This window comes from Plecotus auritus, assembly GCF_963455305.1.
Source record: "Plecotus auritus genome assembly, chromosome: 1".
Taxonomy (NCBI): Eukaryota; Metazoa; Chordata; class Mammalia; order Chiroptera; family Vespertilionidae; genus Plecotus; species Plecotus auritus.
Window position 1 is genome coordinate 46381181 of NC_137770.1, and position 24336 is coordinate 46405516.

General features: G+C 43.0%; 2 protein-coding genes across 2 annotated transcripts; both read right to left on the bottom strand.

The window, feature by feature from the left end:
- Window positions 1-2728: 2728 nt before the first annotated feature.
- On the bottom strand, window positions 2729-7105 carry ARF6 (ARF GTPase 6). Its single transcript, XM_080671695.1, has 2 exons — window positions 6541-7105; window positions 2729-6442 (listed from the first exon to the last, which is right to left on the bottom strand). Exon 2 carries the CDS (start codon window positions 5973-5975, stop codon window positions 5448-5450), a length of 528 nt encoding a protein of 175 aa, XP_080527821.1. The 5' UTR covers window positions 5976-6442; window positions 6541-7105; the 3' UTR covers window positions 2729-5447.
- A 9074-nt stretch (window positions 7106-16179) lies between these two features.
- On the bottom strand, window positions 16180-18894 carry RPLP1 (ribosomal protein lateral stalk subunit P1). Its single transcript, XM_080685622.1, has 4 exons — window positions 18702-18894; window positions 17948-18022; window positions 16548-16665; window positions 16180-16357 (listed from the first exon to the last, which is right to left on the bottom strand). Exons 1-4 carry the CDS (start codon window positions 18771-18773, stop codon window positions 16278-16280), a joined length of 345 nt encoding a protein of 114 aa, XP_080541748.1. The 5' UTR covers window positions 18774-18894; the 3' UTR covers window positions 16180-16277.
- Window positions 18895-24336: the final 5442 nt, after the last annotated feature.

A 24336-nucleotide genomic window follows, 5' to 3' on the forward strand; every position in this document is an offset into this window, starting at 1 on the left:
AAATAAAATAAAGTACTTCCATAACTTCTGCTAAATTACTTTGTTTCTTTTTTAAGAGTAGTATACAACTATAGGCAAGAAATAATTGGTGTTTGAAGTAAATTATTTTTCCTATTTTATATTGGTTATAGGAACAATACTAGAAGAAACCAAATATCATGCAACATATTAGTTTCCAAGTCAATAAGATACTTCCTCTTACAAAGTTTCATAATATAAAATATTGGATTCAGGACTTGATTACAGTAATACCAACCGAGTAACAGCCACAGTTCAGTGATGTTATCTGAACCTATTCCAAACTAATGTAGGTTATTTAGAGGCACTGTAACAGAGAAGCACATTCAACTTATACCCAAAGACCAGTAAAACTATCATAAAAATAAGGAAAATATTTTTAATAAAATGATTCATAAAATTTTAGAGAATGTTAAAATGGAAACTGAAAAACTACTGATTTCACATTTAAACTTGGGGAAAAAGAAAATCCCAGTTAGACTACTCAATAACAAATAACAAGTCTCAAGGATCCCTAAATATCCAAATGTAGTAAATTGTGTGTGCACTGTATCCTAAAGTTTTTATTAGCCTCATTCATTTAACAATGGTCTTTTACTTTAAATTGTTGGATTTTCCTTATATTTTGGTAAATATTTTTAAAATTGGGCTTTAGATTTGGGGTCAACAAACGTTTTTCATAGAGGGCCAGACAGTAAATATTTTAGGCTTTTCAGGCTTAATACTGTCTCTATTGCATATCCATATTTGTTTTGTTGTAGTCTTTAAGAATCCCTTAACAAATTTAAAAATTCTTAGCTCAATCTCTGTAAAAACAGGCTACAGCCAGATTTGCCCTTGGCCAGTTTCCCCACCCCTGCTTTACACTATATATATTATCTTTTTGTTACAATGTCAATTCCACTGATATTTTTCTTCCTTCAAATATTTGTTCATATAAGAGTAACCAACTGATGCAAAACATTGGGGGGTGAGGGCATGTATGGGAGTGGGGTGGGGGGGGGGCAATGGTAAGATATGTACACATATAATACCTTAATAAAAAAAAAAATTGTTCAAATGTCACCTCAGAACGCATTCCTACCTGTCCCCACATATATATAACATCGTATATAATACATAGTATATCAACTAACATTTTTTTCATCTGATCTTTGTCTCTCACCTCCATCCCGGCCCACCACCACCAAAATAAGTTCTATGAAGGCAGGTAGTTTTTTTTCACTGATGCATCTCCTGTCCCTAGAACAGTGTCAGGCATATCAATAGGTGCTTAATAAGTAAAAGCACTTGGAAAGCAAATACTATGGAGGAAATACATAGTATCCTAATAAAATAATTTCATAAGTGAAAAAGTACTTGAGGACAAGACTGACAAATACTTTCACTTGAAAATTGTTTCTAGTCATAAAACATTTTAAAGGGAAAAAAGGTTAAAAATTAAAGCATTTTCTTACTGTCTCACAATGTGAGGTTATCTCTTGTACAATAATTCCCTGGAAGTTTACAATGACTTTAGCTTATTTAATAATATATTTCAATTGTCATCCCTAAACCCCTCCACAGACCTGTTCTGCCTCTTTGATCTCATCGGTAAGTATTCCCTGCCCATTCAACTCACTGATCCAGTCTGGCAACTTTAAAGTTTAGCAAAGCAGGGAAGTTACTTTGCCTCATCTATGGCCCCATTTCTCAATATACCCTTTTATTAAACTTCCTAATATTGTAACCTTTCCTACTTTGTCTTTACTATTCAATATAAAGCAAAAAGCTGTTTCTATTGAATGCTATTATCAAAATACATTATTCTCAGTGATTAATGAGACTTAAATGTTATGTTTATTATATATGGTTTTACAATTTTTACCTATAAAAAAAAAAGACAAGATTTGCTTTACTATCACCCTGATAAATACTTGGCAAGGTGTTGAGGAAATAACTTTGGGAATTTAGTAATTGCCACCACCATTCAGATTATGGCTACTATATTTCTAAACTTATATTAAAACATAAAAAACCCACTAAAGAATAGTTTCTTCTACTGCTATCACTAATAAATTGATACTTGATAGCTATTAGTAAATGACAAAACTAAATATATTAATATCAATGTGGGAGTTAAGTCACACTAGAGATCACGCTCAGATATTCTAAAATCAAACTGCAACTGGTGATAAAAGAGGGAATGCTTACAGCAAAGGAAATTTGTTTTAAAAACCCTTTTATCCAACAAGTTAGTAGTCTTCACCTACTCTTTTCTAAGTGGCTACAATTCTGCCATTCTTATCAAACAAGCAACAAAGTCCAATTTTAAAATCCAAGTCAGCTGTTAAGGGTTAAGATGACTCTTCCAGCCAATTCTTTATAGACACAATTCTGTACTCCTAAAAATGCTAAGGATGTGATTTTGAAAAAACTAGCAGAATAAAAACTGCTATAGAATTTTCTAAAAATTATTTTCAACTGTTTTTGTGTTCTAAATTATCATAAAATCAGATTAATTTCAGTGGAACTAAATCAGGGCAAAACCTCCTTACAGAGCTAGCTAGTAATCAAGAACCAAATTGATTCTCTTTTTTGTTCTTAAAAAAGCTAGTTGGCTCCCAAATTAAGGCACTTTATACCATATGTCCCTGGAGAATAACATGGCCCAACACACCACATGTCCCACTTAATCTAGTTCAAAGGAGTAACATAACGTGAGAAACTGCACCGTGTAATTCTTTTATTTTCTGCATATTAGTGCTTTACCAACACTACAACCATTAAGAACACAATTCCAGGTACTTTACTTTTTAGTTTGGGGCAATCAGTCTACAGACTCATTTACTTATATTAGACAAGATTAACCTCATTCAAAACTTACTGTAGTTTATAAATTCACATAAATACAGAAATTGATGCAATTAAACAAAAACTTCAGGATCTCATTTTTAAAATTCTTAGGTTATAACTGGTGTTGCAGGCTATTAATTACTTGCCCCATGATCAGCATTATTATGGTTCAATTTAACTACAAGTATCAGCCTTTTATATCCTTAAAAAAGTGTAAGTGAAAATTACAATTTACCAAAAGGTTTAGGATTTTCCAAATTTCAAATATTTGCTTTCCCCTTCCCACCTTCAGTTATTTGACATTTCAAGTAAACTAAAAATAACATCTCACCTGCAACATTCAACAGCAATCACTTGATATATAAAATTTTAACTACGCCCCGTTATTTTAAGACACAAAAAAATGGCTGCCTATCAATCTAACTCATAAGTTAGAAATACTACATTTAAGAGTTAACACGAGGGTTTCAAGTTTCCTCCAGTTTAGGCATTTATACCTTTGTGCTTGTCTTGTTTCACGATGTTATTATAGCATTGATATTTGTATTACCCATGTATGTACCTTAATGTAATAATTTAAAACACTAAGAATTTATGGTGGAGCTTGGGAATCTTAAAAGTAACTAAAATGTTCTGAGATGTGGCTCCCAGCTTCATTTCTAGAGGTACGCCTACTAAAGTGAAACTGAGAATTTTATACTTTTGTTGTATTTTTAATTAAAAAACCCCTCTGCACCATCAGGAGCCTGCAAGCATAGCACCTTTGCTCATCTGCTTTAAGTAAAATGTTTAAGAATTTTACTTTGAATAATTAATTTTTATAGCTTTATGCTTCTCATACATCTTTGGTAAGAGCTCCATTATACAATATGGCCAAAGCATGAAGGACCAATACTGTCCAACTATATACCATGATATCCCGCTCAATTTTAGTTTTCATATACCCTCATAAAACCCACATCTTTTCCTGTATACTGCCTTTGCAGTCTACATTTCTGAAATTCCCTAAGTTTAATTCCTTGAGGATCTCTAAAATTAATCCTTAAGGCTATATAAGAACCAGATGCTGCTTCACAATTCTTTATCAGGCATTAACATTTGGTTCAAAATATTTTCATACTGGTCTCAATAATCTAGTTACTGGTCCTAATCAACTAAGCAAGTAATCTGGTTAGGACCTGGATATCACCAAGTGAGCACACTGCTTACCCTTGAAGAAAAATAAGCTTACATTCATCGTCATCTGTAGGTTCTTTCTCTTCATCCTACTTCCCCTTTAATTGTCATCCCTCAAGTTTACACGTCATTCATTCATCACGTTTCCTTCCCTAAAGGAGATACTGTATTACTGAACCAACAGAATATCTGACTTACTATTTGCATGAGTTAATCCTATAATCAGACAGAATTAAATACCTTTTTAATAAAACATCTTTTCCAGTGTTATTAATGGAGGTGTGGATCACTCATCTATAAAAACGCTTTTATCTTTAATCAGTTTCTGTAATGTGATGTGAAAACAGGAATGTATATTTTTCCAACCAGGTAAAAGGTGCATACAATTTGAATTGTTAAATGCTTTATTAATGAACAAAGTAAACATTCTAGTAATTTAAAAACTATTGGTCTTAAGATATTTGAAACATGGTAAAAGTATATATTCCAGTTTTGCCCAAAAGTCCCTTAAAATAGCTACAAATATTTTGACTGTGTGTGGATACACCATTATTGCTCCAATTTCTGGAAAGAGTCTTTTTAAAGTTAAAAAAGGGAAAACACAGCAAAGATGTTAACTTTGCAGTGAAAAAAATCTGTTCTCAATGGGTTACAATTTCATATTTTTATGCAGTGTAAGTTAGCTATGTAATGGGGACTTTGAGTTTTATCCCTACTCATGCATGATGTTTCAAAACTTAACAGCTGGCATTTCAAAGAACTTATATTACCTTTTTAACATACTGATGTGCAACTGGAATATTTTCCCATAGTACTCATTATTTGCCACTGTGGGCTAAGTTTACTATACTGGTCTTAGGTATAAAAGGTCACATTTGAAATTACTAAGTTAGAACTCATAAGGGAGAGGAGGAAAAAGGCCTTAAATATAAAAGACAAACGGCAGTTTGATTAAGCAATAATTTTCAGTTTACTCGATGAAACAGACTTGCAACATAGTCTGCATTAATGCAAAATAAGCCATCTACAGCAAATGGTAAGGAAACTGGGCAAAAAGGGAAAAAAAGCATACAATGGGGAAAAAAATCTCTCAAAATAAAAAAATCATACCATTATTATAAAGGACTTTTACCAAGAACTGCTATATTTTCCCCGTCCCATTTGCTGGAAGTTAACAAGAGCATCTAGCACTTTGTGTTCATGTCAAATGTCAGATCAGAGCATCCTAACGCAAAGCAAAAAAGAAAAGAAACAAAAAGAAAACTCCCTAACCGGCCCCCCGCCCCCAAACCGTAGAACAGTAACTCCAGAGTTCAAATTCAAGAGAAAGTGGCAATTGAAAGAGGTGATGGTGGCGATAATCCTATGAATGGGTGTTTGATTTCTCTCCTTCCGGGGGGATGGGTGGAGAACGCTCATTAGGATTTGTAGTTAGAGGTTAACCATGTGAGCCCCTCATAGAGTCCGTCCCCCGAGGTGGCACAGGAGGGCTGCACATACCAGTTCCTGTCCCGAATCCGGGTCAGGCCCAGTTTCTCCTGGATCTCGTGGGGTTTCATGGCATCGGGCAGGTCCTGCTTGTTGGCGAAGATGAGGATTATGGCGTCCCTCATCTCCCGGTCATTGATAATGCGGTGCAGCTCCTGGCGGGCCTCGTCGATGCGGTCGCGGTCGGCACAGTCCACAACGAAGATCAGACCCTGGGTCCCGGTGTAGTAATGCCGCCAGAGCGGCCGGATCTTGTCCTGGCCGCCCACATCCCACACGTTGAACTTGACGTTTTTGTAAGTCACCGTCTCCACGTTGAAACCCACGGTGGGGATGGTGGTCACCGACTGGCCCAGCTTCAACTTATACAGGATTGTTGTCTTGCCGGCCGCGTCCAGGCCCAACATGAGGATCCGCATTTCCTTGTTCCCGAAGATCTTGGATAGCACCTTCCCCATCGCGTCGGAGGAGCCGGGGCCGGGGGCATTCAGGTGTCCCGGGTCCCCTCAGCCAACAACGCCGCCGCCGCCGCGAAACCAAAACGAAGCCTCCCGCCGCGAGGGCGCCCGTGTGGCCTACGTGGGAGTTGCCTCTTCCGGGCAGAGGCCAGGCCCGCAGCTCACTCGGGCATCACCGGCCGCACAACTTGATTCCTCCACTCGCCGCCGCCGCCGGGGCCGAGTCTGCGACGGGAGAGCCGCCGCCCTGCTGAGGCGCGGCCCGGCCCGGAACTGCCCTTCCCCCCGCAGGCGCCGCGCGAGCGTCGCCGGTTCCCGCTCCTCCACCGCCGCCTCCCGACGCCGCGGGAGACTAGGACCCTCCGGTCCGCGAGCACCGGCTCCCCACCGACCCAGGCCACCGAGAGACAGCGAGGCTCCGGCGGCTCGTCAGGGTCATGGATCCTCGCGGGAACTCGGTGCGCTGCCTGCAAAGACACATAAAGCGAGAAGGAGTTACTGCCGGGGTCCCGCAGGGAGCGGGGGCCGAGGCGGCCCGCCTTTCCAGCTTGGCCCGGGAGATTACCTCCAGCCGCCGCCCCGAGCGCGGGCTCCCTCCGGCCGCCACCTCCTCCTCCCAGCTCTGCCGCCGCCGCCGCCGGAAAAGGCGCCGAAGAAACCGCCTCACTTCCCCTCCCGACCACGCACGCGCAGCACGGGCCGACCGTTCGAACCAGAGCGACCTCTGTAAGGAAAGCGCCCGCGCGCCCAGCGTCAGGGGCGCCACGCGCTAAGGGGCGGGGCTACGGCGGCCCGGAGGGCTCACAGGTGCGGCCGTCCCCGGGACCCGCGCACCTCGGAATCAGACAGCTGCCCTCCTGTCGCTGCTCTAGCGTCTCCTCCCCTCTCTGCTGTTTCCCAACACCCCCACTCGAACTAGAGGAGCAAAACCATGGCTGGGGGGGCAGGGAGGCTGCACAGGGTGGGGCCCGTGGTTGCCAGCTCCCAGGACGAACGCCTCTCCATGCTGCTTCCAGGTCTTTTCTCAGACCTCGTTGCCCGCCAGATGCTCCCAGTGTTCCCCTCCACACCGCCCCTGCCTTCGCGTTCCCTCGGTCCATCAGGGAAAGCCCTGTCTGCGGCTTTTACCTTTTCCCCAACCCTTCCCCGGCTGCCTTTATTCCTCGTGCTCTGTGCGCTTCCTGAAAGACACGTGGGAGACAACTGTTTCCTGTGGAATTTGCCAGCCAGTGAGTGCAGTGTTTTTACTAGCTTGGCTTTGCTCTGAAGCCCATCTTTTAAGTGTTTGAGCCCTGTCTTTATACATCTCACCGTTTCCTAAAAGTTACAGTATTATCAAGAGTTCTGTGCCATGCCGCATGTTCAACTTTTTAGAATGTGGTAACTGTTCATATTTAAGTATATCCGTTTAGTGTTGTTAGTAGTAGCTTCTCACCCACCACCCGTTATTAACTTTAAGAGGCCTAGATGATATAATCTTAGCATAGGATTTAGAATCAGAAAAACTAACGACTTCTGTGGCCTGGATCTAGGCGTTTAACATTTCTAAGTTTATCTCATGTTGTAACAGTGTAATACTAGCCTTGCTCTCTGCACTCCATTTGAGGCTTAAATAATATTAGGGAACCTCATATTAGGGAAAAGTTTAGGGAACCTTTGTGTACCAAATGGTTAGTGATAAAGTTAGGCTTAAAGGTAAAATGATGTGAAACTTGAAATAAATGAACCAAGGGAAAGAGCAACAGGAATTTTTTTTTCTTTTTTTAAAATATATATATTTTATTGATTTTTTACAGAGAGGAAGGGAGAGGGAGAGTTAGAAACATCCATGAGAGAGAAACATTGATCAGCTGCCTCCTGCACACCTCCCACAAGGGATGTGCCCGCAACCAAGGTACGTGCCCTTGACCGGAATCGAACCCGGGACCTTTCAGTCCGCAGGCCGACGCTCTACCCACTGAGCCAAACCAGTTAGGGCGATTTTTTTCTTTTTTAAGGAAGATGGTGAACAGCATACGGTAATGATCTGATTTACTTTCCATCTGCCTTAATATGCACTTAACCCAAAGAGCCCTGTGGGATAGCTAGCATTAATATGGGCCCTTTACACATAAGGAAACTGAGCTTTCCGAGAGATCTCCAGGCCTTACAGCAACTAAAAGGAGGAGTCAGGATTCAGACACAGACAGCCTGATTCAGAGCCTTGTGCCCAAGCCACAAAACTAGACTTCCTTGGGGAAAATGCGCCTGGCCAGGAGCCTCACTTTCCTGCCATCTGTACGTGGACAGCCCTCCTAGCCGTCCTTCCTCTCTGGTGAATTTGCTCTCAGCGAGGCAAACAGGAAACAGAAAGCCTGCCTTTCTCCTGTGTCCCAACATCCAGAAGGGTCAAATGGAGGCTGCTTGTAGAGTGAGCTGGCCTTTCTTGGAGAAGGACAAATTACCCTTGTCTCTGTCGCCCCCTCCTGCCCCAAAGGAGAACTTCACTTACCCACAACCCCGCTCCCTCCCCGCCAGGCTGGAAGAGGTCAGTAGCAGCTTCCAAAGGCATCCATGAAGAAGGACTGGGGCATGGTTGGTTTTTTAAGCTTGCTGTTAACTTTTTGTAAAATGCAATTAAAATGAATTAGTAAAAAAAAAATGCTGCTTGAATGATGTGACAATGTCAAATTGATATAAAAGTTTCTAAATACTCTCAAGTTCTCAGAACTTCCTGTACTTGCCTTCATATGGGCAAATAACAATAGTTCATGAACCAGCACAGGTCCAGGGACCACACTGGAGTGGAACTGGTCAAAGAACCGCTGCTGGCCTGAGGTCACTCCCTAGGGCAAGGATTCCTGTGCCATTCTGAAATTTGGGTCCTGCTGCTGATTCAGAGTGCTGCTCTGGACCTGCAGCTGGAGCAGAGGTGTAACTTAAGCCTGAGAGAGACCCAGAGACAGTGCCTAGAAGCCAGGCCCCCAGCTCTGCCCTCCCTGTCTCTGAGACAGACCAGCAGGAAGGCTGACAGTGTCCAAGCCAAGGAGGCCTCTAGAAATACAGCTCCTTCCCCTGACAAGCTGGGAGTTGGGAGGTTGTAACCTGATGTGGGGGTAAGGATGGTGGATGCCCTGGGTTTGATTCTAAAGTTGTACAGTCACATCAACCTTGCCACTCTGAGCTTCCTCTTCCACAAATGTAAAAAAGGAGAAGGTTGCCCAGCCAGTGTAGCTTAATGGTTGAGCATCAACCTATGAACCGGGGGTCATGAGTTCGATTCTTGGTCAGGACACATGCCTGGGTTGTGGGCTCGATTCACATTGTGGGGCCTGCAGGAGGCAGCCAATCAATGATTCCCATCATTGATGTTTCTATCTCTCTCCCTCTCCCTTCTCTGAAATCAATAAAAATATATCTATATATATATATGTAAAAGCCTAAGTGACAGTCCAGCCATTTGACCGGTAGCTATGATGCACACTGACCACCAGGAGGCAGATGCTCAACACACAGGCATGGAAACATGGAACAGACTGACGAATCTCAAGGGGAAGGTGGGGAGGGGGAGGGTGGGAAGGGATTAACCAAATATATGCATACTAGAGGCCTGGTGCATGGGTTCGTGTGCCAGTGGGGTCCCTCGGCCTGGCCTGTGGGGATCAGGCCGAAACCAGCAGTCCAACATCCCCCAGGGGATCCCAGATTGCGAGAGGGCACAATCCGTGCACCAGGCCTCTAGTATATATATAAAAAGGAGAGGGTCAAGTGCACTCTTGAGTTCCTTGTAAATCTAACATGCTGTGTTTGCCCTAGGGGATGTAGGCTGCCTGCCCTCAAGGAGTGGCAGTAAGACTAAAGGACCACCAATAGGACAAACCAGACTAAGCTCAATGGAAATGGACATTTAATTGTGCCATGCAGGCTGCCCTCAGGGACAAGGAAGACCCAGCACTGGAGAGACCAGAAAAGGGGGAAGAAGCTAATATGTTATTTATTTGGGTCAATTTAATTACTAAGATCGGGCATCAAGCCTGGCACTGTTTCTCAGCAGTTGAGGCAGAGAAGCAAGCACCACAAGCCACAGAGCACTTACTATAAAGGAGACATGGTTACCGATCCCCAGAGGATACAAACTTTCTCCTGGACCTAAATTTTAAAAGAATTTTCCACACGTGACCCTATTTGTGACAGTTGTCTCCACAAATTTTATGGCAAAAGCAGAAGTGGTTTTACGTGGCCATTTCTTCCAAAAATCTTGGAGGGAAGCCAAGGGTACACCAGATAGATAGCATTGCAGCTCAGTAACGGTATTTAGTTTTTAGGCAAGAAGTGAACTTGAGTATATTAAAAGGAAAAGTCAAACATGCTAAGTAAATTATACAGGAGGCAGGACCATAATAAAGTGCACTTGGCTTCCTCTTAGCTGGGTCACTGGTGGATATACAAACATGCCTTTCCTTTTCAAGGTATGGACTGACTCTCTCACCCTTGGGCCAACAGCTGACATCTTTGCCTGCCTGACTCCCACACACTGGCCTAGGGGCACTCTGGTATGAAAAGGCCAATTTAGCCATTCCTACCATTAGCCTCTGTAGGGCAGCATTGAGCCAGTAACTGAAAAGCAAACTTTCAAAAATTCCCTTTGTAAAAAGCTGTTCAGCTTGTATGCAATTCTACCAATCTAATTATATAAATCTTGAAAATCCGATATTGAGCTGGTTTCATGATGTAAAGGGTGTAAAAATGGAAACAGCGGCTCCAATAGTAGGAATTTTCTCAGATTTTTTTTTAAATCAGATTCGCTTTTTAACATTTTAAATGTCCATCCATCCTATGAGAGAGATCAAAGAAATGCTAACGTTTTCTGAACGCAAATTGTGCTGTTTTACAGTACCTACCATTTGATTTAATCTTACAAGAACTCTGAGGTATCGTCATCATCCCCACCAGGCATACGAAGAAACAGGCAACTAACCTACTCGAGTGCCTCCTCTAAGGTCACTAAACCAGCCTTGAAAAGCTATTACTAGCGGGACTGATGCTAATGGGCATGCGCAAAAGGCCCCAAGGCTCTTAGAGCGCCCCCAGTGGTCAATAGGCCTCAGTGCAATTGAGAAGTTCAACCACATTCGGCTTCTAGCCCCGCCTCTCATCCCGCCTCTTCCTCTCAGCGCGGACATTGATTGGCAAGCAGCGGGCTAGAAGAATTTGAACACAAGCGCTAAACTCTCATGCACTTGAGTCAGTCAGGAAGTTTGGTTCTTCGTGAATGAAAGACGGAGGAGAGCTGAAAGCACTTCCTACGGCCACCGGGCCTGAGTCACCGAGCTTTCCAGCCTCATCCTAGGCGATGACGTGACCCGGGAAATGACAGGTCACCGTGTCCAGAAGGAAGCTGATGGGCTCAGGGATGCCACGCTTTGGTTTGACTGTCCCACCTGCTGAGAGAATCCCCTCCATCAATGAGGCCTAGCATCACCTGGGGAAATTCCCTGACGTCATAGCGTTATGTTGTGGAGCCGGGTCCTCTGGGTTTAGGATTAAAGAATGTGTAAAAACCAGACCTAGTACCAGAGTCTCGGCCTTCCGTACTCAGCTGGGTCCCTGGGTTCCCATTTCAAGACCTGAACTCCTATACCTGTACCTAGCAACCTGAAAGATGCATACTAAATGTGAATTAAATGAAAGACAGAGGCTTGTGGAGGTGGAGAGGGCAGGATAGGTTTTTGCGGCATACTACAGTGGGAAGAGCATTTGCTGGGCCGGGGACTAGGGGGTTGCAGTCCTGGCTGTGCTAATCATTGCTGCTGAGCAAGTTCCTCTGCCTGTCTGGGCCCTATTTCCTCACGATTAAAGGAGAGGTTGGACTCTGATAAAGTATATATTGAACGCCAACAATGAGCCAGGCATTGTGGTAAGTACTGGAGATACAGGTGAGCAAAACAGACAGCCCCGATCCCCAAACTTACCGTGTGGAGAGGGAGAAAGATAATTAAAGGAACTGTCACAAACACATAATTACACATCTACTTTTTTTTTAATCCTTTCCCGAGGACATGTTCATTGATTTTTAGAGAGAGGAGAAGGGAGAGAGAGAGAGAGAAACATTATTGGTTGCCTCCCATACATGCCCCAATCTGGGATCGCACCCTAGGCATGTGTCCTGACCTGAATCCAACCCATGGCCTTTCTGTATAAGGGATGACACTCCAACCAACTAAGCCACACGGGCCAGGACTACACATCTACTCTTAAGAAGTGATACAGGCCCTCGCTGGTTTGGCTCAGTGGAAAGAGCATTGGCCTGCGGACTGGAGTCCCAGGTTCCATTCCGGTCAAGGGCACATGCCTGGGTTGCAGGCTTGATCTCCAGTGGGGGACATGCAGGAGGCAGCCAATCAATGATTCTCTCTCATCATTGATGTTTCTATCTCTCTTTCCCTCTCCCTTACTCTCTTAAATCAATAAAGATATATATTTTAAAAATATATTTAAAAAAAGAAGTGATACAGGAAACTTACACAGACATTTAATAGAACCAGAGCCTAGTGTGGGCTTCTTAAAGCTGAAAGTAGAATTTAACTGGGATAGGTAGTCAATGGCCCAGAGAGAGGGAGGATAGCAGTGCAAAGATCTGGAAAGTGAACGATAAACATTTCTTATTTTAATTGCAGATCATAATAACCCTCAAAATATATAAGAAGGTTGGAAGCTTCAGTGAATTAAATTGAATAGAACTTGGGGGGGAATCTTTGGAAGTCCATAACTATTTCAGTTCTGTGAACATATGTGGTGGCCCCTGACCCAGTGTTCTGACATGAGTGCTCCAAAAGATTGTTGAATCTGATTTGAACAATCCAGGTTCCAAGATGCATGTTGGTTGGTAACTGTGATCTGACTTTGAGGGATGTCTCCTGGCTGTTTCAGAAGAGCTAAAAATATTAGTGCTCTCTTGAAGCAATCCATGTCTACCTCATGCTTAATTATCCAGGCTTGTTTGCAAAGATAAAGAGATGAGGGAGAAATGGCATGTAAAGTGACAGAGAAAGAAATCAAGGGATGGTCACTGTATCTTACAAAAGTACTTGTGTAGAGGGGACACCATGACATGGTAGAAGTGAGGTAGCAAGCAGGCACTGCATTGTCCTACATTAGCTGGGTGAACCTGGCACTCAGACTCTCTGAGCAAGTTTCTTGATACAGGCATACTGATTTTAATGCACTTTACTTTATTGCACATCACAGCTGTTGTATATTATTTTACAAATTGAAAGCAAAAGAACAACAACAAAAATTGAAGGCAAGACACCACCAGCAAAAATATTTTGAATCACTTTATTGTGGTGGACTGAACTGAATATGCAATACCACTGAGACATACCTGTTTATAAACAGCACTAATTATGTGTTACTGACATGGTCAAGTTCAGAATGGGAAAACATGTGCAAGTTATTTCTAAACTATAAAGTGCTACTCAGCCAAATCAATAATCACCTGGCTCACACTGTTCCTTCAGAATTTTACTCTATATGCTCCTTCAAATTACGGGGGAGCAAGGATTTGACATATTTTACTTGAATTTGTAGCAATATGCCAAGTTGCTTTGTTGTATAATTATTTTGAATTTTCATTTTAATTAGTGTTTATCTTTTTCAAAAGGTGGTTTTAAAATTCCACATGTGGGTGCATTCTGCTTCTTGGAAGCACATCTGTGCCTTGCCCTTCCCCCAGGCACATTTCCTTTGCCTTTCTCTCCTGAACTCCAAGGGCTCTTCTTCTGCCCCTGCAACTTGTTTCCTGAGTTTACCCAGCCCAGCTGGCTCACTTCTACCTCTGTAACTTTCTAAATAAACATTTTCTTAAAATTTGAAATAAAATTTTACATGTGGTTCTCTCCCTATCATTTTTAACTGAGAAGCAGAAAAAAAAAAGTCTAACAGTTGACAGGAACTTCAGAATTTTTTTACTTATCCCACTGTGCAACATCTTCAGTGACAATTACGATGTTTTTAAAAAAATATTTTATTGATTTTTTTACAGAGAGGAAGGGAGAGCGACAGAGTTAGAAACATCGATGAATCAGCTGCCTCCTGCACACACCCCCTACTGGGGATGTGCCCGCAACCAAGGTACATGCCCTTGACCGGAATCAAACCTGGGACCCTTCAGTCCGCAGGCTGACGCTCTATCCACTGAGCCAAACCGGTTAGGGCTACAAACAACTTTTTAAAAATCCTAATTGTTGCCCTAGCTGGTTTGGCTCAGTGGATAGAGCGTCGGCCTGCGGACTGGAGGGTCCCAGGTTCGATTCCGGTCAAGGGCATGTACCTTGGTTGCGGGCACATCCCCAGTAGGGGGTGTGCAGGAGGCAGCTCATTGATGTTTCTATCCCTCTCCCTTCCTCTGTAAAAAAATCAATAAAATATATATTTTAAAAAAAAAGTTGTTTGTAGATGGCTTGTCAGGGAGCATTCTGCAGGCTTTTCCTAAAATTCTCCAGAACATGGGAGGGATGAGAGCCTTTGCACCTAATCCTGGCTTCCTGCTGATACAAGACTATTAAAGGAGTCAGCTAGCTAGCCAACCATGGACGTTCTTAGGATAATTTTAATAACAATGGAACTCTTTAGACAGTAGCAAAGTTACTAGTAAGTAGGCACTTAGCATGTGGGTGTGGTTGTCATCTTTGAGAAGCATTCCTCATCAGAGTAGGGAACCAGTCATGAAACCAAAGCTGCTGCCTGATTGTGAAGGTTGGCAGGGTTGATTTTGAGGAACACAAGACTTATAGGCCTGCTGGACCTGGGGCTCCTGGTAACTTATGCAGAAAGGAAATATCACATGCCAGCATTGGACATGTTCACTTATTCTGTTCATTCCCCAATAGGAAGATTTTTGTTGTTAATCCTCACATTTTTCCTATTTTTAGAGTGGAAGGGAGGAGACAGAGCAACACTGATGTGAGATACATCCACTGGTTGCCTCCGCACGACTGGGGCCTGGGATCAAGCATGCAACCAAGGTACTGGCTCTTGACCAGAATTGAACCCAGGACTCTTCAGTTCCAGCCAAAACAGCTAGGGAAAAAAATCTTAGTTTGCAAAGAGCTTTACATCATTGTTCAGAGAACTAAAAGATGAGTGGAACTGGACAGTTTTATTCAATATGAAATCCCAAGCATTTGCTCAGCTAAGTGAAGATGTCAGTATTCCCACCTTCTGACATTTGAGTGCTAAGTGCAAGGGTTTCCTTTTATCTCAGGCCTCTCTAGAACTTTGTGAGGTAGGCGTAATCATACTGATGAGGATATGGATGTGGAAGAATGGGGAGATAACAAGCTTTGGAGGCAGAACCTGCATTTAACTCTTCCACCTCTTACTATTACCTTCTACTTACCAATCTGACATGGGGTCTCCCCATGGGATTGCTGTGCATAACATTTGTATTAGCAGTGCTGACCCTTAGCTGGTGAAAGTTACTAGTAAGTAGGCTCTTAGCATGTGGGTGTGGATCAGTCATCTTTGAGAATCCTTCCTCATTGCTTCACAATAGCCTTTTTCTTATGTGGAAACTGCAAATTTTAATTCACTTTTCCTCACTGTGCCTTACCCCTTTCTCAGGCCCCTAAACTGTTTACCAAACACTGTCTGTGTGCATACACATCTTCTTTTGGAGGGCTAGCAAGTCCTGCTTCTCAACAACGTCTGAATCTTGCTAATGGAGACAGACAGGGTAAGAGAAGAATGTTGCCAGTGCCTCACACATTATAGGTGCTCTGAACATACAATGTCTCACAATCCAAGTCCTATGGTGCCTTCGCATTTTTAAAAGTGAACCTAAACCTGGCCTGTGTGGTTGGGTCCTCCCATGCACTGAATTCCCATCAGGGCACATGTGGGAGGCAGCCAATTATGTCTCTCCCTAAAAAAGCAACCAACCTATTCCCACTTCACATTACATTACATGATTGTTCAGTCACACCCCTCACCCGACAAGCTACTTCATCTGTTAACTGCCAGGATTGTGCTTGGGAATTAGCAAAGAAACTTTCTAAATCTGAGGTCTGGACCCCATCTCCTTGGATTCATTCATGTCCAGGGAACAAACCCTATAAATCATAACCCTTACTCCCCCACATGTACTTCTTAATGCTGCAATATTAGATGCATTCTTTGTACAGTGTCTAGCTTGTGTCATAGCAGAAAAGGTTGAAAGCCAGCATTATAGAAGTGAGATCACCTTTATACAGGAACATCCCCAATCAGCAAGCCCAACAGCAACAGAAGTCAGCTTTTATTGACTGTTACAAAAGAGCCAATTTAGTCAAAAAGACCAAAGCCCATGTCATCATCAGACTCCTCAGATTCTTCTTTCTTTGCTTCCACTTTCTTCTCCTCAGCTTAAAAGGAGAAAAAATAAAAAAGGTAAATTACACACTTTTATTTTGAACTCCAAAGAGCTATAGGCCCTTCAACTTACATGCTCAAAATACCCCAGACTTCCCCATCAAACTGTTTCTGGTTTTAGGATTTCTAGACATCACCTACTTAGTAAATTAAGGGCAATTTTGCCTATAATTAGTTTCCTACCTGGGGCAGCAGTGGTGGAGGGGGCAGGACCTCCTGCTGGTGCAGCACTAGCTGCAGGGGCAGGTCCACCAGCCCCTACATTGCAGATGAGACTCCCAATGTTGACATTGGCCAGAGCCTGCAACACAAGTGCATACAGAGGTGCTCAGTTCTGTCCCTGTTATAATACTCACCCAGAAAAAAAAAGTACCACCCCTTTGAAATTACAGTGACCTACCCCCCCTATTTATAATAATAAAAGCATAATATGCTAATTAGACCAGTGGGGCTGTTGGGGGGGGGGGGCGTGCTGCAGCTGGGGGAAGGCCTACTTTTGCACGAATTTCGTGCATCGGGCTTCTAGTGTAAACATATATAAATTTCTCTTCCTTCTCCTTTGCTGGAGTCTGCCAGTGACAGCTTGTGTGCTATTCAGATTCCCTAAAACTTAACCCACACAGCTATACTAAAAATAAGCAATCACAAAAAATCTCAAGCTGTAAATCTCATACGTGCATTGCTATGTTTAAGCAGTAAGGTACAGCTAGCTGAATTCCTTTTATAGATGAGCAAATTGGACCCAAAATGCTGGTTTAACTTGTTAACACTCAAGCTTTCTTAAGCCAGGTTTTTTCCCCATTTCCATGTCTCTTCTTCAATTTTTCAGACTACTAAGTAATTCTAGGCAATTTATTAAAGATGATAGAGGTACAATGTTTTCAATCTTTCAAAGCTCTTTGCAGGACTCAGGTGAATAGTTAGCATCCACGAGCTTCACTTGCCGGAGATTCAGTAACCTGTAGAATGGAAGGCAGCCAGTGCCAAATTCCTTGGGTAGGGATCTTGTCTTTTATTTCCCAACACATAGTAAATGGTCAATAAAAGGCCAAACCCGCCCTGATTGGTTTGGCTCAGTGGATAGAGCGTCGGCCTGCAGACTGAAGGGTCCCAGGTTCGATTCCGGTCAGGGGCATGTGCCTTGGTTGCGGGCACGTCCCTGGTGGGGGGTGTACAGGAGGCAGCTGATCGGTGTTTCTCTCATCGATGTTTCTAGCTCTCTATCCCTCTCCCTTCTTCTCTGTAAAAAATCAATGTTTAAAAAAAAAAAAAAGGCCAAACCCAATTTCCATTAAAGCATGCTATCATACTACAAGGATTTGCTTGTAATAGCATGGGAGTTAGTTATTTTCTGGGTGGCCCCTTTAAAGAAGGAATCACCTGGTTAATTCTTTTACCATGGTTTCTAAACAGAAGAAAAGAGAAGCCAATCTGAGATCAAGAAAGACACAATAGAAATGCAAGGAAATATAACTTACGAGTTGTGTGGGTTTTTTTTGGATATTGGCATGAACACCTTATTTAGTCATCAGTAGGTCTTCCCAAATTTACAACTCCAAATCAAGCTGCCACCTTCACCTTACCTTTGCAAACAAGCCTGGCCAGAAAGGTTCAACATTTACACCAGCTGCTTTAATGAGGGCATTGATCTTATCCTCCTAAAACAGATAAAATGACAATCCATCAGAGACCAAACTAGTTTTCTGAAATGTCTCCAAAAAGTTGAAAAGAAATTATTCAAAGCATGTGTACCAAACCATGTTTATCCAGTTCCCGTATTTTATCTGCATCTTATGTTTAAGACGACCATTTCTTACACTCTTTTGGCTGTCACGAGAACAGAAATGCCATCTGCTCCTGTGTGGCGAGTTCATCGCTGCCACTTCACGGGCTGGGAATTTACCCAAGTCATGCTATTTTAAGTTACGAGTTAAGGCTGGGAGGTGGAGCAGAGCTCATGTGCTCTCCTCCACACCATACAGCCTGGCCCCACAGGGCCCACTAAGAGAGTCAAAATAATTTAAAATGATAGTTTGGAATATAACTGGCTGCGGATTAGGATGCCCACGCGCTGCACAAGTTTCTCCAAATAAATGAAAGTTCTCAAGGCCAGAGCGCGCAATCGCAAATGTAATCCAGCCCCTACCGGATCCGGCACGTGGCCGAGGCCACAGGCCAACTCCCACGTGGGGCCACCTGATGGGCGCCGGCCCAAAGCCGCCCTGTGGGTGTCGAAGGCCCCGACTACGGCCGGAAGGGCCTGACAGGAGGCCTGGAAAGGCGGGGAAATCTGCCGCCCGCGGGCCGTCCCTGCCGTAGGCCCGGGCCTGCACTCACCGTCACCGTCACTTCATCGTCATGCAGGATAAGGGCCGAGTAGATGCAGGCGAGCTCTGAGACTGAGGCCATGGTGAGGGTGAGTGCTGGGGGAGCGGTGCTAGTCGCCGGATGAAGTGAGGGCCTCACCCCAACGCGGCCTTAGCTTCCTCGGAAGAACCGAGCACCTTACCGGCAGCTGGGGAAAGGGGGCGGCGCGCCTGCGCGCGGGGACTTATGTAGGCCATGCGGACCAATCCGCGCCCGCGTCTGGCGGAAGAGGCGGGGCTGGAGCCGCCCGGGACAACCCACTGGAGGCGCCTGCGCAGAAGGCGTGACTCGAGTTCAAGAAGTTGCTAGGAACCTGTAAGTGCTGAGTAACTCCATTGGTTACCACTCGTGAACAATAGTAATATTTTTAGGAAAAAGTTACCTAGGTAAATGGACGTTACCCTATGCACTGTCGCTCTTATGACACTATTTAGACAACCATTTAATGACGTCCCAGCCACCCCCTCTATCCCATCCACATCGCAGCGTCTTGACCGCCTTTAGTCCCAGGTTCTTAGCGCAGCGTCTCAAGTAAAACAAGTGAACGTAGGAGGAAATAAGAAGCTTGCAGTTTTACGATAGCAAGTGGCGTTTGAACGCCTGCTATGTCCCAAACACTGAGCCACATGCTCCAAGGTTTCATTTAATGTTCACACAGCCTACGAGGTAAGTACTGTGATCTCCATTAACTATTAACTAAGGTGTAGTAGACCCCGTAACTAGTCTAAGATGACAGCGTGCGGTGGAGCCTGGATTTGGAATTTGGAACCCTAATTTGAGCGCCTTCTTGTGAGTGCGGAGAGGGGTGGGTTTGGGGATTATGAGTAAATTTTGTCTTCAATTTTTATAACTAAGGCACCCGGTGATTGGGTGGAAATGCCTTGAAACTGCCTAACGATCTTGCTGCAATTGCTGCTTGCTTGGTTCGGTGCTGTATTGCACTTTTTGTCCTTTGAAGCTAATAAAACCTCTTTTAGGTTTATATTGAGGGTATTAAAACATTTCTTATGGTGGTACAATTGACATACAACATATTCGTTTAATGCGTACAACATAATCTAACATTTGTATATATTGTGAAATGATCACAATAAATTCCGTTAACGTCATCAGCACACATGGTTATTATTATTTTTCTTTCTTTTTAAAGAATCAATACAGTGCTCGCTTTGGCAGCACGTATACTAAAACTGGAACGATACAGAGAAGATTAGCACGGCCCCTGTGCAAGGATGACACGCAAATTCGTGAAGCATTCCGTATTTAAAAAAAACAAAAACAATACAGAGTTCTTTTATCTTATTTACACCTATCATGCCATGAATTCATAGGGGACGGGTTCCAGCAGCTCAGGCTCCTTTCCACTGCTTCTCACACCTGTGCTCCTCTGAGTGGAGCAGGCAGGTGCTTCTGTGGAACCCAGGAACCTTTCCCCTTGGCTTCCTTCTTTTTCTGATCATTTTCCTTCACACGGTTCAGAAAGCTATCTCAGCTCTTAGAGTGCTTAATATGCTCAATAAGTACATTCATTTTCTTGGCAAGAATCTTGCCCTTACACAGACAACAATGTAGTGCTTTCTGGAGGGGGGAGGGGGTGGGGGTGGAGGAGGGAATAGCAGGGATAAGTGGTGATGGACGAGACTTGACTTGGGTTGGTCAACAGAAAATACAGTGTACAGATGGTGTGTTGTAAAATTTTGTACCTGAAACCTGTATACTTTTAACCAGTGTCACCCCAATAAATTAAACTAAGAAGGGAAAAAAGAAAAGAATCTTGCCTTTAACTTGTTTGTTCACAACAATGCCCACTGCATGCTGGGTGACACTGTAGTCTCTTGCAGTTTTGCCATGGCAACGTTTGTGGGGAATTGCTTTTGGAACAGTGGCTATTCCCTTGATGTCTACAATATCACCTTTGTTACAGATTCACATGTATGTGGCCAGAGGAACAACTCCCATGTTTTCAAAAAGGCCTAGGGAACCTATCGCAGGTGCGTCTCCTCCTGCCCTTTGTGTTAGTCATTTTGGTGAATTACTGGAAGGTCGTGGTTCCCGCCCAAAAGAAGCAATTTCTTTTCTTGTTTTGGTGAGGACTTAGGTCTATTCTTCGCAACTACTTTTAAATATTGTCAACTATAGTCACCATGTACATGATATGCCCAGGATTTATTTATTTTTATAACTGTAAGTTTGTACCGTTTGGCCCCTTCACCTATTTCACGACCCCTACCCCACACCCCTTCTCTACTCTGCATCGCCTTCCTATCTCCACCCCCACACCCCCAACTCCTGCAACCCCACCAATTTGTTCTCTGTATTTATGAGCTTGTTTCTTTTTCTTTTAGATTCCTCATATAAGTGAGATCATATGCTATTTACAGTGTTCCTCTTTCTCTGTCTGACTTATTTCACCTAGCATAATGCCTTCAGGGTCCATTCATGTTGTCTCAAATGGCAAGATTTTATTACTTTTTATGGCTGAGTAATATTTAATTGTGTATAGAGCACATATACATAGAGTGATCCATCCATTTATGGTGGACACGTAGGTTGTTTCCAGGCCTTGGCTGTTGTAAATAACGCTGCAATGAACATTTTTTTTCAAATTGCTGTTCTTATTTTCTTCAGATAAATATTCAGAAGTGGAATTGCTGGATCATACTTTAAAACTACACACACACACACACACACACACACTCTAGAGGCCCGATGCACGGGTAGAGTCCCTAGGCCTGGCTGATCAGGGCTTTCCTTCCCCTGGCTGCCGTCTGCCAGCCGGACCCGTCCTTCGTTTCAACACACCCCCTGGTGGTCAGCGCACGTCATTGTGAGCAGTTGAACTCCCGATTGAACGCCTGAGGAGACAATTTGCATATTAGCCTTTTATTATATATATATATATATATATATATATATATATATATATATGTATGTATGTATCAGAGAAGAAGGAAGAAGGAAAGAGAGATAGAAGATAGAAACATCAATGATGAGAGAATCATTGATCAGCTGCTCCCACATGCCCCACACTGGGGATCGAGCCCTGGGCATGTGTCCTGACCTGGAATCGAACCGTGACCTCCTAGTTCACAGGTCGACACTCAACCACTGAGCCATGCCAGACGAGCAGTAGTTCTACTTTTAATTTTCTGGGAATCTCCATACTGTTTTGCATAGTGCCTGCACCAATTTACATCCCCATCAACAGTGCATCAAATTTCCCTTTTCTTTTTCTTTTTTTTTTCAGTTTTCCTTTTCTCCACAACCTGCCCACCGCTTATCTCTTGTCTTCTTCTCTCTCTTTTTTTATAAATCTTTATTGTTGAAAGTATTAAATATGTCCCTTTTACTCCCATTGGCCCCCTCCAGCCTGCCCCCTATCCCGGGCCTTCACTACCCTATTGTCTGTGTCCATGGGTTATGCATATATGCATACAAGGTCTTTGGTTGATTATCTAACACTCACCCACCCTCCCCCACCTTCTCTCCAAGATTCTGCACTCTGTTTTATGCTTCCATGTCTCTGGATCCACTTTGTTCATCATTTTATTTTGTTCATTAGATTCCACATATGAGTGATATCACATGATACTCATCTTTCTCTGACTGACTTATTTCACTTAGCATGATAATCTCCAGGTCCCTCCATGCTGTCTCAAAGGATAAGAGATTATTCTTTTTTACTGCTGCACAGTATTCCATGGTATAAATGTGACACAGCTTTTTTATCCACTCATCTCCTGATGGGCCCTTGGGCTGTTTCCAGATCTTAGCTATTGTAAATTGTGCTGTTCTGAACATAGGGGTGCATACATTCTTTCTGATAGGTGTTTCGGGTTTCTTAGGACATATTCCACTGGGTCAAATGGCAGTTCCATCTTTAATTTTTTGAGGGAACTCCATACTGTTTTCCATAATGGCTGTACCAATCTGCATTCCCACTAGCAGTGTACTAGGGTTTCCTTTTCTCCACATCCTTGCCAGTATTGTCATTTGTTGATTTGTTGTTGGTAGCCATTCTGACAGGTGTGGGATGGTACCTCATTGTCATTTTTATTTGCATCTCTGATGATCAGTGACTTTGAGCATTTTTTCATATGTTTTTAGACCATCTGTATGTCCACTTTGGAGAAGTGTCTATTTAGGTCCTTTGCCCATTTTTTAATTGGATTGTCTTCCTTTTGTTAAGTTGCATGAGTTCCTTATATATTTTGGATAGTAACCCTTTATCAGTATCGTTGCCAAATGTGTTCTCCCATACAGTGGGCTCCCTTTTCGTTTCATTGATGGTTTCTTTTGCTGTGCAGAAGCTTTTTATTTTGATGTAGTCCTATTTGTTTATTTTCTCCTTAGTTTACTTTGTCCTAAGAGATGTATCCATAAACATATTGCTACAAGAGGTAGCAATGAGGTATCACCTCACGCCTGTCTGAGATGTTGCTGCCTATGGTTTCTTCTAGGATTTTTATGGTTTCACGACTTACATTTAAATCTTTTGTCCATTTTGAGTTCATTCTTGTGTTTGGTGGAAGTTGGTGGTCTAGTTTCAGTTTTTTGAAGGTATCTGTCCAATTTTCCTAACACCATTTATTGAAGAGACTGTCTTGACTCCATTGTATGCTCTTGCCTCCTTTGTCAAATATTAATTGAACATAATGGCTTGGGTCAATTTCTGGGGTCTCTGTTCTGTTCCATTGATCTACATGCCTGTTCTTGTGCCAGTACCAGGCTGTTTTAATTATGGTGGCTTTGTAGTATAACTTGAAATCTGGTATTGTGATTCCTCCAACTTTGTTCTTCTTTCTCAAGATTGTGCAGCTATTCAGAATCTTTTTTGATTCCATATAAATTTTTGGAATATTTGTTCTAGATATGTGCAATATGCTGTTGGTATTTTAATAGGGATTGCTTTGAATCTGTAGATTGCCTTGTGTAGTATGGACATTTTAATGATGTTGATTCTACCAATCCATGAACACAATATATTCTTCCACTTGTTTATATCTTCTTCGATCTCATTTTTCAACATCCTGTAGTTTTCTGAGTACAGGTCTTTTGCCTCCTTGGTTAAGTTTGTTCCTAAGTATCTTAATTTTTTTGTTGTAATAGTCAATGGGATTGTTTGTTTAGTTTCTCTTTTTGAGAATTCATTATCTATATCTATATCTATATCTATATATTAAAAAAAGAGGTAATATGCAAATTAGGCCAGGACACTGTAATGGGTCATGACCAGACCGGAGGAGGTTGTGCATGCAGGTGAGGCCCAGAACGGAGAGAGAGACAGAGGGGCCTGCCTGAGCCAGCGCGGCAGCTTGGGCGGCCCCAGAGTGGACACAGGCAGGGTGGCTGGGGGACGCTGCCAGTCAGGCGCAGGTCCCAGCCCCCCGGGGCGGGGCACCTCCTCACGCGATTTCAATTGCGCGCTGGGCCTCTAGTTGTGTATAAAAAAGTCATCAATTTTGTATCCTGCTACATTGCCAAATTCATTTATTAGCTCTAGTAGTTTTTTGGTGGAATCATTAGGGTTTTTTATGTACAATATCATGTTATCTGCGAATAATGAGAGTTTACTTTCTCTTTTCCAATTTGGATGCCTTTTATT